A 15781-nucleotide genomic window follows, 5' to 3' on the forward strand; every position below is an offset into this window, starting at 1 on the left:
TCTACTGTAGTGGGAGATAGCTTGAGCCACTTGCCCTGGTGTGCTGAACTTTCAGAGGTGTGGCAAATAAGCTTTTGACACACCCATTAGAAAACAACAAAAAGGCATGCAGATAAGCAGCTCCAGGGACACCCCCCCCCCAACATATCTTTTACTCAAAGTGCAAGGAAGCTTACCTGAAACTCCACCTGCCACAATGGCGGTTCTGGGCTGAGTTGGGTGAGATCCTGCAGCTGGGCCTTCCGAAGCGGATTCTTAATGAGGGCAGAGCTGGGGTCGCTGGCCGTGGGAACCTTCCGGAATGGTTCGTGGTCAGCAATTTGATTGGTGCTGTACGCCCTACGCCGTGACGGAGCTGTTGTCGCGTCCACTCCTGGGAAGACAAAGCACCAGTAGGTTGTATGCAACTAAATCCGACTTAGACTAGGCCCACTGAAATTAATGAACCTAAGTTAGCCATGCCCATTAACTTGAATGGACCTACTTTGAGTAGGACCAGCCTTGGATACAACTCTATTTTACATAGCAATATAGGCGGGGGGGGGGCTGGGGGAAGTTAATAGGTAAAGCTCTCCTCAAAGCAGCAGCTCCCTTGAGAAATAAAATCAGTCAACTAATAAAAAGGCTGGTAAAAGCTACACCTGGCCACTGAGGTCACCTGGGCCTCTCATGACAGGGGTGGATACATGAGCAGCCGCAGACTGTGGACCATACAAGAGGTAAAGGTAAAGGACCTCTGGACGGTTAAGTCCAGTCAATGGTGACTATGGTGTGGCAGCGCTCATCTCGCTTTCAGGCCGAGGGAGCCAGCGTTTGTCCACAGACAGCTTTCTGGGTCGTGGTCAACATGATTAAAACGCTTCTGGCGCAACAGAACACCAATACAAAAACCAGAGCACACAGAAACGCCGTTTACCTTCCCGCCGCAGCAGTACCTATTTATCTACTTGCACTGGCGTGCTTTCGAACTGCTAGGTTGGCAGGGTCATTCCACATCAAAACACCTGATTTTAATACTCGACCGTGCTCTCACGACTCAGATTTCCTTCAAGAATTTTTTTTAAATTAATTTTATTTTGATATCCAAATAAGCCAAATTGGTTGAAAAATAAGCGAAACAGGAGGGTTTTTTCTAAACTGATGCAGAAATTGCATTAGCCTAAATCGCTCAAAAATCAAAAATTTTAAAAAATTCTCCTGCGCCCAATTTTGGACCAAAATATCTTTAAAAATTAATTTGAGGTTCTATCATAGGTATCTACACATTTTAAAAAATTGAAGAAAATCTGAGTTATGAGAGCACATGGCACCAGGTGATTTGGCGTGGAATGACCCTTCAAGGAGCCTAAGGTAGCATCTGTGGCTCTCTCCCTCTTCATTTGACTCTCACAATCCTGTGAAGTAGGTTAGCCCTAGAGATGGTTACTGGTCCAAGGTCACCCAGCGTGCTTCATGGATGAGTGGGGATTTGAACCTAGGTCTCTCCAGGTCCTAGCCCAGCACTCTAACCACTTTGCCACACTGGCTTTCATCTAAATTGTGGTGCTTTACTGCACCAGATAAAAATGCCTTTCCAGAATGAGCCCCTGCACTTTGCGCCATTATGAACTGTAAAGCAACATGCAAAAGGAACCAAGATAAGGTGGCTTCTTTCCCAAGGACTTGGCAGAAAGACAATTCCATTTTCATTTAAAGGTGAACCTACCTAATTCACACTTTCTGAACCAATACACAGAATGAAGCATGGCTATCCTTCAAAACGAGCCCTTCTCTGAATTCTGCAATGGAGATCTCCAACCAAACATTGCATACGAAAATAATAATTTTAAAAAATGAATATGTATGGGGGGAAATGCACACGTTCATGAATATAATGCACATATTAGGGAAAGTTGCTTTGCAAAAGATGTGTGAATTAGGCAAAATTGCATAAAAGCATGCGTATATGAAAATAAACTTGCACAAGGACGTTAATGAATTTTCATGAGGTCGCCACCACACTGCCAAACTTGATCTGGAAACATGGAAAACGGAGCAAAACATCTGGGAAAGGAGGAACGTTTAGGAACAGTAAAGGAGAAAATCTTCTTTTCCCCTTTTACATGTATGAACCACATCCAAAGAGCTGAAGGAGAGGAAACTGACCAGAGTCCACTTCCGATTCACTTCCCAGGTCTCTTCCAACCCCCAGGAGTTCAGGGGTCCTCTCTGAAGGCAACCCGGTTTCTGAATCCTTGAGGCAGCCCCAGACATCCAAGCCACCTCCTTCTTCTTGTGAGTGGAAGAAAACGGAGCTGCCAGACTCTTGGGAATGCAGCATGCTGTAGCGTCGCCTCTTGTCCTAATAATAATAATAAATAATAAATTTTGATTTATACCCCGCCCTTCCCGGTTCAGAAAACTGGACTCAGGGTGGTTAACAACAAATTTAAAACATTTGATGTAACAAAAAACAGCATAAAATACAGAATTGGACAAAATGACAGGAAGGATTCGAAACCTGCGGGACCAGAGATTTACAGAAGATTGGAAGAAGTATATGAATTATTTGAAGAGCAGCTGTAATCAACAAATTACGCTAGTAGGACTACAAGAAGTTTTGTGAGGAGAAATATTTGAAGTGTTATAAAGCAGAAAAAGATAGAGATATTGGTTATGAGTTTGAAATGTAACAGGGAAGATAAGAAATGCATACTGAGAGATTAGATTGGGAAATTTTCAGACAAGATTGATGGAAGTCAAAAATTCGAATAAGATGTAAAAGTATGTTTAATTACTGTTGAAAATGATATGTTAAAAAATTATACACACACACACACACACACACACACAGTATAAAACGTGAATAACAATAAATTCAGAATTCAAAAATCAATTGGGGGGGGGGGAATCCATCCAATAAACAATAGATGATCGCCAAGGCTAGCTGGCTAAATTAGTCCTATTTGGGCCAGCGAGGAGACCAGGGGAGAATTAGCTGTGGGATCCCAGATCCTAGAGGAGAGAGGAAGGAAACTGGTTCAAAAGGATCGTTTAGCTCCCGCTGCAAAGCTAGCTGATACTGCCCCACACCATTTGGTCCATCTGTCTTGTTGCTGTCTACACTGACTGGCAGTAGCCATCCAGGGTTTCAGACAGGCTTCTCTCCCAGTCCTACCTGGAATTAAACATGGGACCTTCTGCATGCAAAGCAGGTGCTCTAATGATAAGCTACAGCCCTTCTCCACTTGCTGTCTTTTTTCCCTTTTCTTCTTCTTCTTCTTGACTTAAGAAAGTTATAAAGGTAAAGGTAAAGGGACCCCTGACTATTGGGTCCAGTCGTGGCCGACTCTGGGGTTGCGGCGCTCATCTTGCTTTATTGGCCGAGGGAGCCGGCATACAGCTTCCGAGTCATGTGGCCAGCATGACTAAGCCGCTTCTGGTGAACCAGAGCAGGGCACGGAAACGCCGTTTACCTTCCCGCTGGAGTGATACCTACTTATCTACTTGCACTTTGACGTGCTTTTGAACTGCTAGGTTGGCAGGAGCAGGGACCGAGCAACGGGAGCTCACCCCGTCACGGGGATTCGAATCGCCAACCTTCTGATCGGCAAGTCCTAGGCTCTGTGGTTTAACCCACAGCGCCACCTGCGTCCCTCTTAAGAAAGTTATACAGACAGTAAAACAAAGAAGCCTAAATTAACATTGCCTTCTACTGATAAGAAATAATAATAACTATTACAATAATGAAAATACTAAATATACATTTACTTCCCCTTTTGAACTTCTATTCTGTTTACAATATATTACTATTCTATAAGAATCTATTATATCCTTTTATTATATCCTATTATTTTATTTCTCAAATTCAACCTAACCCTCCCTCCTCCCCACTGCTTCCCTTCACCTGTGTGAGATCTTCCCATCATAATATTTTTTTCTAGTTGCTTTAACAAAATAGAATAACATGAAAACTGTTAAATTATAATTACTTCTTTTGTCCTTACACGCTTAACAATTGCCTATTAAGAGTTCTGCTTTAACACCATATTTCTTCCTGTATTCCCCTATGCATTCCCATTCTGTGTAGAATTTTTGATTGGAGCAGCTCCTGATTGATGCAGTCATTTTTGCCATCTCGGCAAACTGTCTTTTTTTCTCCTGGATCTGATTTCTCAGGTGAGGGTGACCATCAATAAAAGATGCCTACTTATATGGCTGAAAAATTGCCTCATTGAGTTCGGCCTTGTCTGCTGCAACTGGGAGTGAATCTCCCGATTCTCACAGCATTGAGTTTGTATAATGCCTTCTACACGGAATCATAGAATTGTAGTGTTGGAAGGGACCCCAAGGGTCATCTAGTCCAACCCCCTGCAAAGCAGGAATCTCAGCTGAACAGGGTAGGGCTGTGACCTGGATTCAAGAACTAAGGTATTTACTTGCCCCCAAATGGAAAGAACAGGAGTCCCAGCAAAGGAAGAATGGATATAAAAACTTATGGAGAAATGGCAAAATTTACCAGAAGAATAAGTAATCAAGATACAGTGGTACCTTGGGTACATATTCTTCAGGCTACAGACTCCGCTAACCCAGAAATAGTACCGTGAGTTAAGAACTTTGCTTCAGGATGAGAACAGAAATTGTGCTCTGGCGGCACGGCGGCAGCAGGAGGCCCCATTAGTTAAAGTGGTGCTTCAGGTTAAGAACAGTTTCAGGTTAAGAACAGACCTCCGGAACGAATTAAGTACTTAACCCGAGGTACCACTGTAACAATTTTTTAAATAAAAAAAGGGAAATGGTTTGTTGAATATTTACAGATGAATTATAAAGAGATGAAACCATTGGCAGGATTATTGTAACAACCTGCAGTTTTATAAGAGTATATATTTAAAGAAGATGAGTAAATGAGCAAATTAAGTTAATTTGGATATGCAGAAGATATTAAAACTGCAGAAAGTGGGGGAAGGAAGTCAAGTTTTGAAATGTCAAAATGACTGTAAAATTAGTGAAATGTATAACATTAGTGAAACGTATAAACTTGAAAAGTATAAATAGATCGATAGATAAACAATTAAAAAAACAAAAAACTAAGGTATTCACCATCTCAAAAGAATGGCCCAGACTGGCCAGTTAATGCAATCAGTGACCATTATTTTGACAGACAGGAGAAAAGCCACACTCAAATTTCTGTTGTAGACCACCTCTTTCTGTGATGTGTCTATGATGCTTTTGGGTGGTCTATGGTTAAGAGGCTGAGCAATTTCTAAAGTCTTTAAAAGTTCTCACACACCTTCGTTCTGGGTCCTAGCCTCCTGGCAAGATGGGGAGGGGAACTCTGCTGCAACAGAAAAATAAGAGCTACCTTGCTTTCACTGGATCTTGCCTCCATCCATTCATCTCTGACTGATAATGGACTTAGGAGACACTGAGTCCTTTGATGGAGAGTTGAGCTATAAAAGTCAACCCAATTTGTTTCTGTAATGGGGGAAGAACAGGATGGAGCCAGATCATCGTTAATGGCATTATATTAAGCAGAAGGTTTACTGTGGGTGGTTACTCACCAGCCTGGGGTTCGAAACATACAGGGATGTATCACAGACGATGCTGTAGCCCACCAACCGGTCCCCTGGGAAAAGGCAGCTGGCACTGACAGGTGAGATTAAGACTTCGGCTGTTTCAGGGAAGACCCAGTCCACAGAGACATCGCTAATGACAGGAGCCATCGCCTTCTTCAGAGATTTTATCATCTGGGAACCCAGAGCAAGAACAAGTCTGTCAAATCAGATTCCAATCACATGTACTGGTAAACCTTTGTGCTGAGATTTGGTCATAGGTAAAGGTAAAGGGACCCCTGACCATTAGGTCCAGTCGTGGCCGACTCTGGGGTTGCGGCGCTCATCTTGCTTTATTGGCTGAGGAAGCCGGCGTACAGCTTCCGGGTCATGTGGCCAGCATGACTAAGCCGCTTCTGGCAAACCAGATCAGCACACGGAAATGCCGTTTACCTTCCCGCTGGAGTGGTACCTATTGATCTACTTGCACTTTGACGTGCTTTTGAACTGCTAGGTTGGCAGGAGCAGGGACCGAGCAACAGGAGCTCACCCCGTCACGGGGATTCGAATCGCCAACCTTCTGATCGGCAAGCCCTAGGCTCTGTGGTTTAACCCACAGCGCCACCCACATATTCAGGCTGCACTACTGCCATGAGTTGTACCTGGAGCTGCCTTTGAAGGCCGTTTGGAAATTTTGGTTAGAGCAAAATATGGATGCAAGGCTGCTCACTGCTATGGAAAGTCGGCAGAATAAAGAGCTTACGGGTGCTTAGCTTGTTTCTAGGAATAATTGATGTACTGGTATTGAACTGGAAAGCCCTAAAACACCAAATCACTGCCTGCTCCCCTGCATAAAAGATGGGAGAATGTGGGAAACAACACACCTCATGGGAGAGTTTATGCTTTGCATGCAAAATTTTCCAGGTTCAGTTCCCAACATTTCCAGGTAGGGTTGAGAGAGACCTGTCTGAAACTTTGGAGAGCCACTGCCAGTCAGCGATGCAGTTACTGAATTAGATGGACCAATGGTCTGACTCAATATAATAAAATTTCCTGTTTAAACCAGCCCTTAGAAACATGAGGACTAGAATCTTGTTTTATTTTTAAGCGAAGGCTCAAAGTGATCCTTAAGCAAAGGCTCATATCCCTATGTGTGATTGCAACAGGTAAAGTCCACTCTCTAAGCCAAATTCACAGTCCACACACTGCATACCAAAGTCCAATAACGTTGGTGAACATAGAAAATGCATTACATATGGGGGAATTGCTTGGGGGGGGGAAACGTTATTTTGAGGAGAAAATACATACAAATGCAATTATCAGGAGAAATCTGCACAGCAATGCTGATGACTTTTTCATTTTCAAAGAATCGCAAATGTTGCTGTGGAAATGTGGAAATCTGAATTTAAGAATGAGAAGCTGAGAAGCTGAAACGGACAGATTCTTCTACCCTTACGTATGAGTGAAACCGCCGAGTATGGCTCCAATTAAACAGAGTTCAGGAGGAGTGAAACACGAGACAGAGCAAACCTATGAACAGAGTGTGTGTGTGTGTGTGTGTGTGTGTGTGTGTGTTGGGGTGGTGAATCTGCTCACTCCTAACTCCAACCTTCCGAAAGCTTATGATGCAATAAATGTATTTTAAAATGTATTGAAAGTGCCACAGCTGCTTTGTTGATTTTGATTCATTCCTATGCTGCTTCCTTCCTTTGTGTTAGGGCTCCAGGAACAGAGTGCACTAAACACTACACTTACTTTTTTAAAAAAATGTTGTCTGCAGTGCTGCAGTCCTGAGAATTCTCTGCCTCTCCATACCAGTCCATGGTTCAGGAGCTGCTTTCAGAGGCAAAAGAGAGTGAACCCTTCTGCTATAAATCACACGGCAAAACAGGGAAGTGTTGTTTTAGATGAGGCTGCTCTATGTGTCCCCCGAGAGCAGCTGACACTGCTTTTTTCAGAGAAGTCCAATGGCCAAATTAATGGCCCTATAAATGCTTGCTTTCATCTCAGGGATACAGAGCGGAGAATCTCAAGCTTTTGAAGACGCATAAATTCCATCCCCTCATTTGCTCTGTCTCTTTCTCCCCCCCCCCCCAAACTTGGCTGATCTGCAAAAAATAAAATAAAAATAAAAATTAAAGGTTGTACAAAACTTGTGAGCCAGCAAGATTTTATTCAATCCAGACTGGAAGATGATGAGCCGGTGGTGCACAGACTCTTGAAACCTTCTTTTCCAGCTGGACCAACCCTGATTAGAAGTGTCATTGCTGGACTGTGAGTTGGGAGCTCCAAACATTTTGTGAACATTTATATATTCATGGCATTTTTATCTGACCTTTCCTCCTGTCAGCATTTGGTGTTTGTATGCAACAGCAGGAGGTTACCTTTAGCAAAATGTATCCTTGCTTGGAGCGCACCTTTAATTGGAAGGCACTCAGACTAAGTGTAAGATAAGGAAGCTTATGTTTATTAAGGGAAGCGCATTATTGTTTGGAAAGAGTTCTATAGCCCTAGCTAACTAACTAGTTGGCGAAACAAAGAAGCTCCTATTGCCCCTTCTTTCTTGGAAGATAGTGGCCTTGGCCCTTGCAAGTCCAGAAAAAGTGAGAGAGGAGGTGAAGGGGGAAAAGGATGAAACTTAAATGACATTCCTTCCAGTAGCACCTTAAAGACCAACTAAGTTAGTTCTAGGTATGAGCTTTCGTGTGCATGCACACTTCTTCAGATACACTGAAACAGAAGTCACCAGACCCTTCTAAATAGTGGGAAGGTGGGGAGGGGTATTACTCAGAAGGGTGGTGGGAATGGGTGATTGGCAGATAGCTGTGATGAGCCTGTTGACGACTCTTAACGACTGCAATAGGTCTTACAGGAAAAAGCAAGGGGTGAGAAAGTGAAAAATGGCTTTGTCATGTATAATGAGATAAGAATCCAATATCTTTGTTAAGACCAGGTCTCTCTATGGTTTTAAGTTTGGTAATAAGTTGCAATTCAGCAGTCTTCCAATTTTGTGAGGTGGGATGAAGGAGAACTTTCATGTTACTTGCATTTGAATGAGAAACAGTCTAATCTGCACTTCTTGAACCAACAGGCAAACTGAAACACACCTATCCTTTGAAATTCACCCTTCTCCAAATTTTGCAGTTTTCCTGCCCAATAACGTGTGCAAAAGTGCACCTATTAAGGGCAAGATTGCTTAAAAATCCAAATATCCCTGAAAACAACATGCAAACAATGTGCATGATGTTAAGGGACTGCTTTGAGGAGGGAAGGTGTGTATATATCAAAACTGTGTACAAAGAAAAAAGTGTTTATTAGGAGACATTCACACCGAAATGGCTGACCCATTTTCAGGAGGGTGTGTAATTAAAAAAAGTCAATCAATCACAAAGCACTTCAGAAAGGTGGAGGACAGTATTTCAGAGCGGGGGAAATGAGAAACTGAAAAGCCCCTGGAAGAGCAGATTTGTCCATCCCTATTTGTGGGCATGGAAATTGGGAGACAGGGGAACCAGTTCACCTAAGTTCTCCAGCAGGAGAAGAAACCCTTCAGGGGCATCTGGCAGAAGCAGAGCTTTTATCCTTTTCTTCCAAGTCTGACAACCATCCTCCACAAGGCCCCAGACTGAGCGTCATTCCAGGGCATGGTGTGAGGAAAACAATGGCTTTTGACGCCAGTCTAACACTTAAAGAGTTGTCGGTGTGGGGAGTCTGACACACCAAGTTGCTTTGACATCACACTGAGGCAAAAAAAAAGCAGCCTTGTTTTATTGCTCCCCTCACCCCCCAATTTCCGGCTACTGAACACCCAAGTTCAGGCCCTGGCTAGAAAACAGAAGGGCTGGTTCCACTTCTTGAGCAAGTTACGTCTCCTCTGCTCCTATTGTCTCCGATGCGTTGAAAGCAAACCCCTTTTTCCAACCAAGACGGTTCTTTCTTCCTGCACATAGACACACGCACTTCCTTGCCAATCTCCCTGCTCTTACACACAAAAGGGTAAATTGCATCTCTCTGGTGACTGGTCCGCGGGGGCGCTTTTCATCCGACATAACTGGGCCCACTCAATGTGTGGGCGTCAGGGAGTGGAAAAAGAGCACCAGCTGCCAAACCGCCTGCCTCCGCAGTCCTTCTGAGATGGGGGGGTGAGGGGGGGGTGAGAGATCATTAGATGATCAGAAGTTTTAGACTCAACTGCAAGACTAGCGATGTGTTGTCACATTAAAAGACCAGAGCATCTTGGAGGAATTTTGAATCGTAATGAAATCCAGGGGGGGTGGAGGGTGGGAATGCTTTTTCTAGTGGAATGATGGGGTGAAAGGAGACACTGCAGAGACTGTGCGGCTACTGCATTTGATGGCTATTGTCCACCTAGCTCAGTACTGCCTACTACTGACTGGCAGTGGCTCCCAAGGTTTCAGGCAAGGGTCTGTCACCTGGAGATGATAGAGAGTGAACCTGGGATGCAAAGCAGGGGCTCTTCTCAGTGGCGTAGCGTGGGGGGTGCAGGGGGGGCCGGCCGCACCGGGCGCAACATCTGGGGGTTAGGGAAATCCACGGGTTAGGGGGCGCAAATCCACGGGTTAGGGGGCGCAAATCCATGGGTTAGGGGGCGCAAATTACTTGCCTTGCCCCGGGTGCTGATAACCCACGCTACGCCACTGGCTCTTCTCACTGAGTTATGGCCCTTCCCCCAGAAAACAGAATGACAAAGGACAGGGCTGGCCTCAGATGTGCTCTGCCTGTTTCTATTTTTCAGGCATCGTTTCTGTTTTCTGTTTTCTGGACCCCGGCTCTGACAAATCCCTACCTTATGGATTTTCACCTCTTGTTAGAATTTTGTTTGTTCAATGCACAATATCCTTTATTTTGTTCTAGGGATTTTATTCCCCCTAGCATCTCAAGGGGCTACATCACTGAGTGGAGGATGGATGCCTCTTTATCAAACACACATGCAAATCCAAGCACACAAACCTTTGAAAGACCTACATTGGCTCCCAGTACGTTTCCGAGCACAATTCAAAGTGTTGGTGCTGACCTTTAAAGCCCTAAATGGCCTCGGTCCAATATATCTGAAGGAGTGTCTCCTCCCCCATCGTTCTGCCCAGACACTGAGGTCCAGCTCCGAGGGCCTTCTGGCTGTTCCCTAACTGTGAGAGGCCAAGTTACAGGGAACCAGGCAGAGGGCCTTCTCGGTAGTGGCGCCCGCCCTGTGGAACACCCTCCCATCAGATGTCAAAGCGATAAACAACTACCTGGCATTCAGAAGACATCTGAAGGCAGCCCTGTTCAGGGAAGTTTTTAATATGTGATATTTTAGTGTATTTTTCATCTTTGTTGGAAGCCGCCCAGAGTGGCTGGGGAAACCCAGCCAGATGGGCGGGGTACAAATAATAAATTATTATTATTATTATTATTATTATTATTATTATTATTATTATTATTTGGCCAGGCTAGGAATATCAGAAGTTGCCTGATACATGATACAAACACATCAGGGTGGGTGTGGGTGTGTGGGTGTGGGTGTCGGGGAAAATACACAAAGGATCTGAAAGATGAAGCAAACTGTACAGGAGCTTGGAAAGCTGCCTTATACTGAATCAGACCATTGATTCCTCTAACTCAGGATTGTTTACACAGACAAGCAGAGGCTCTCTGAGATTTCAGACCTTCCCCAGCCTCTGCCTGTAGATGCCAAGGACCTGGGACCTTCTGAAGGCAAAGGATGATGTCTACCAATAGGCTACGATGCTCATAATAAATACAGGAAGCTTCCTTAAGCACTATGAGCTATGCTTCACGTAGCTCAGTGCTGTCTACCTGCCAGGGTTTCAAGTGGTACCTGGAGATGCCCAAAGTGAAAATTGGAACCTTCTACATGGGGGCACTGTTGCCTGGAGCTGATGGGAGCTGTAGTTCTAAACATCTGGAGGCACCAGGTTGGCAAAGGCTGCTGTGGTGCACCCTGAAGGTACCTTTCATCAATGATCCCAAGTATGAGCCAGCAAATGAAACAATTCTTGAGAAAGCCTGGCTCAGCTGCATGCAGTTGTCTGCTGTTCCCAAGTGTGCTGACCTTAGGACACTGGAGTAATATTGATAACAACAAACAAAAATGGAAACTGTGTGTGATCTGAAATGAAGAAAGGAGGGGGAGGGGAAGATGAAGCAGGTCTGTTGGAAAGACAGAATAATTCCCCTCACTTCAGTTTAAAAACAACAGACAAGGAAAAAGACTGAGATTTTTGTGTGCTACTGACAGAATGCAATCTTAAGATAAAGTTTAATTGGGCCATAAATCTCTTGCTGGAAGGAAAATAATTTGGGGGCTGTGATAAGAACGTTGCAGAGATTCTGGGAGTTGGAAAGGAGTATTAAATCTGCAGTGCATTCAAAAACTGCACACCTTTTCCTAGGCTGAGAGGAAAATGGCAAAGATCTGCAATACGTTTTACTAGTGAGACAAAATGGTTTCTAGCAGACTGTCATCTGTTCTGAGACACTGAAGCAAGGGACGGAAAAATAAGACCTCTGAGAAACTTTGAGATTCAGTTCCACCCCAAGCCACAATGGGAGAAAACAACAGCTGGGAAGTGAAAGAGACAACACCATATACTGTATGGACAGAAGGATTCTCCATGGATATAAGAGTTTTCACACCCAGGGCACAATAAAAGTAATAGTTTGAGTTCCTCACTTAAAGCTTTATAAATTTATATACTGTAACATCATGAATGAAAATAATTATGTAGCTGTTAATGAAGGGATTATTATTATTACTGAAAATTAACTGACATTAATTAGGATTATGGAACACACTGATATAAGATTGGAAATACACCCAAACCATCATGAGGGGAGCCACTTTCACTAGAATGTAATAATTGGGAGTTGATTGGCACTTTGATAATTGTATAGTTTGTTATTGCTATAATTTGGTTATTTTGGGGGGTATATTGGAAAACTAATTAAAAAATGTTATTTAAAAAGTGTGCTGATCTTAATTTCTAGTTTTGTCTTTGGCTCATGCTCCTCTGCAGTAGGGTGACCAAACTTAAACTGAGCTCATCGACCATCTTCCCTGCACTGGCTGACTCCAATCAAAAATTTTTAATGATAGAAAACAACTGATTCCAAAGCACTTCAAAGTTTGCACTGGCTTCCTAAAGCCAGGTGAAAACTCTCAGGCACACAAAAATGGGTGCGCTGGGGCCATCATTCTGATGATTCTAGTCCCTAAGTTGGGAAGATGGACTTGGAAGTAGTGGTTGGTCTTCAGGGCACACTTTGCCCCTTCCCCAGACTTATGGTGGGGGAGAGCAGATCTATGCACATTTCCACAGTGGAAAAACTCTTGCAATTGATTTGCTTTGGAGTGGATTTAAAGTTGCTTAGACACTTTGGAGCATGTCTGAGAACCCACCTCCAACCACCACTTTCTGAATCATGGTTCACAAATTGCCATCTGTAGGCCCATATATATATATATATATATATATATATATATATATGAGTGTTCTAAATTAGATCTGTCTTCTTTTACTTCTGCATGTGATTCTTGTACAGTCGTGCAGAGGACGGAGTGGAGGCAGCAAGTGTATTGAGCGGGCAGGGACAATATCACCAGAACGATAGGAGGTACCTATTGCCACAGCACACTTCCCATCATTCCCCAACAGTCCTCCTTGGGTTCAAGGGGAGCCCAATAGCCTGTCAGAGCTTGGGGCCAGGGAACTGGAAGCCATCAGATAGTTTTCCCAGGCAGGCAGGCTAAGTCAGGCAGAAGCAGCTTCAACAGACATCAGGACCCTGGACAGCTCTCAGCGGCCCCTGTTGGATAAACATCTCAGCAGATTGCTGAGACCATCTGAAGCAGGGGTCAGCAAAGGCCAGTGTCTCCAGCGCCAATCGCAAGGCAAGCCGGGGGGGGGCAAGGGAGCGCATGCCCATATGTGTGCGCACATGCTATTTCCGACGCACTTCCGGGTCGGAGGAGCACCGGAAATAGCTTGTGCGCATGTGCACGGGCCTCCTCCGACCCAGATGTGCACCAGAAATGATGTTTGCCCATGTGCAAATAACGCTTGCGCATGCACACAGGCTATTTCCAGTGCTCCTCCGACCCGGAAGTGGGCAGCCGCGCAGCACAGCACCAGTAAGAATGGGCGGCAGCAGCGGGGATCGCCACGGGCCAGATAAACGAGTCCCTCAGGCCTTATCCAGCCCACGGGCCTTAGTTTGGGGACCCCTGATCTGAAGCCTTAGGTAGCTTGGCAAAGCCTGTACTGTACTTGACTTCTCCTCCTTGGAGAAACTAGCTATGCTATCTTAAAGGGCTCTTACAAGTTGTGCAGACATGGCTTTTACAAGGTCAATGAGTTAGGTATGCTTGGGAGCTTGTTCTCGAGCCTGATAAAGGTGGGAGGAGCTGCAGCATCTTCCCCATCAGTATCTTCCCCAGGGGTTACATTTTGGGGGTTATGTGATAGAGAAAGTTTATAGAACAATGCATTTCATATGGAAAGTATGTGGGGTTGGGGGGGGGGAGAGGTAGAGAACTTTTCTTCCTCTCTCATAATCCTGTAACTCAGCTGCCTGGCTGGCTGGAAGAGTGAAGAGGAGCACCCACATTGCAACCCTTTCTTGCAAAGGAGATGGAAAACCACAGCAGTACCTTTGGCTGCAACCTCTCTCCCTCGACCAGGAATTCCGCACTTCCTTTGGACACGGCAGCCAGGCCATTCACCAGCCTCCGACAGGCATTCTGCCCAAGGCCAAAAGTATAGCACCTGCAAGAGGAAAAGACAGAGGGACTGGATGCGCCCGCAATGGTGGTGAAGGGAAATGCCGAGACTCTGGCAGTGGAAAGTTCTGCAAGGCTAGAATTCCAAATGAATTTTGCTCCCATCAACAGCAGAAGCACAGCTGGTGGTGGCATGAGAGATAGACTTTTCTGTGACTGCTCCTGCATCGTGAAATTCCCTCCTTAGCAGTATTAGACAGGATTCCTCCTTGTTATTCTTCCTTCCTGTTCCTTTCTTCCTATTCAGCCAGGCCTTTGGAAACTAAGCCACAGAAGATGCTGGCCACTGTCATTTATTGGGGGTGCGGAGGGTGAAGGGACTTCGGCCGCTAGGAGCTGACTCTTATGCTGTTAGGGCAAGCTGTACTCTAATTGCTGCCTCAAAATCTGTTCCGGTGCATCTTAATTATTCTTTTTAACTAGTTTCTATGACTTTTTATTCTATTTTACTACTTTTTATTTGTGCGCCTTTCTAGGATGAAGCAGCAGCAAGCCAGGTGAAGTGTAAAAAGGCTCACTCATTCGTCTCTATGGCAACAGAGGTCAATCTTTACGATGCAAAGGATGGGTACTTAAGCTGGCCAGCTAGAGCCATTACCTTAACAAAGGGAATGGTCTGACCAGGTTCCCTCTTATAGATCCTGCCATGATGAAGAGACCATCATCCAGACTGACACCCATCAAATCTATAACAGTTTATTAGTCTAATTCTCCTCCCTCCCCACCAAAGTTCTGTCCACCACTCCTTTAGCTTTCTTCCAGTCTTAAACATGAAGGAGAAATGATAGTACAGTCAGACTGAGAGCTTGGGAGCTCACAGAAAGAGCTTTCAGCCTCCACAAAGCCCCAGACTGACAGCCCAGAAAGGCACTTGGTCCTGGGAAGATCTGCCTTTGCATTCAGCCTGGCATAAAGGTCACAAGTCAATAAATAGATTTGTCAATACGGTGGAGGATGGGAGAGGCTGTTGCAAAAGCAAGGGGGAGAGGAAATGCCAGAAGGGGCTTCTACCTAGTGGAGAACGAGTGGTTCCGGACAAGCTCGATGACCTTTCCCGTGTTGCTGACGGCGCCATCGGTCAGCAGGAAGAGCAGCCGTGGGTGGCCTTGGTGGATCGGCTGCCGGATGACCCACCTCAAGGGCGACAAGACGTTGGTGCCACCCATGTCAGCACGGATCTTCTTTATGCTTTCACATGCAATGGCCAAGTTCTCCTGCAGAGGAGCACAAGAACCACCCAGGGGGCTCACACATGGACAAAAGGCAAACTGGCATTTGTGGAGGGGTTCACATGAACAGGAGGAAGGATATGGGGCAGGGTTATGTAAGGGTTATGCTAGGTGAGGAGCAACCAACCTTTTGGGGCCTTGAGAGCACACCTGCAAAATGGGAAAGCTATTGTAAGCATGGTGCTGCAACCAAACACACAACGCCATCGATTCCATCAGCT

General features: G+C 45.0%; 1 protein-coding gene across 6 annotated transcripts in view; it reads right to left on the reverse strand.

Moving 5' to 3' along the window:
• VWA5B1 (von Willebrand factor A domain containing 5B1) overlaps positions 1-15781 on the reverse strand; it is a 70719-nt gene that overhangs the window by 16565 nt on the left and 38373 nt on the right. For all 6 annotated transcript variants that reach the window (XM_079986782.1, XM_079986787.1, XM_079986785.1 and 3 more), the window contains 5 exons: positions 15343-15545; positions 14203-14317; positions 5541-5726; positions 2146-2341; positions 177-373 (listed from right to left, as the gene is read on the reverse strand). In XM_079986782.1, the coding sequence (XP_079842908.1) occupies positions 177-373; positions 2146-2341; positions 5541-5726; positions 14203-14317; positions 15343-15545 (897 nt within the window). The remainder of the gene's footprint in view (positions 1-176; positions 374-2145; positions 2342-5540; positions 5727-14202; positions 14318-15342; positions 15546-15781) is intronic.

The sequence above is a fragment of the Podarcis cretensis genome (assembly GCF_951804945.1).
Source record: "Podarcis cretensis genome assembly, chromosome: 8".
Taxonomy (NCBI): domain Eukaryota; kingdom Metazoa; phylum Chordata; class Lepidosauria; order Squamata; family Lacertidae; genus Podarcis; species Podarcis cretensis.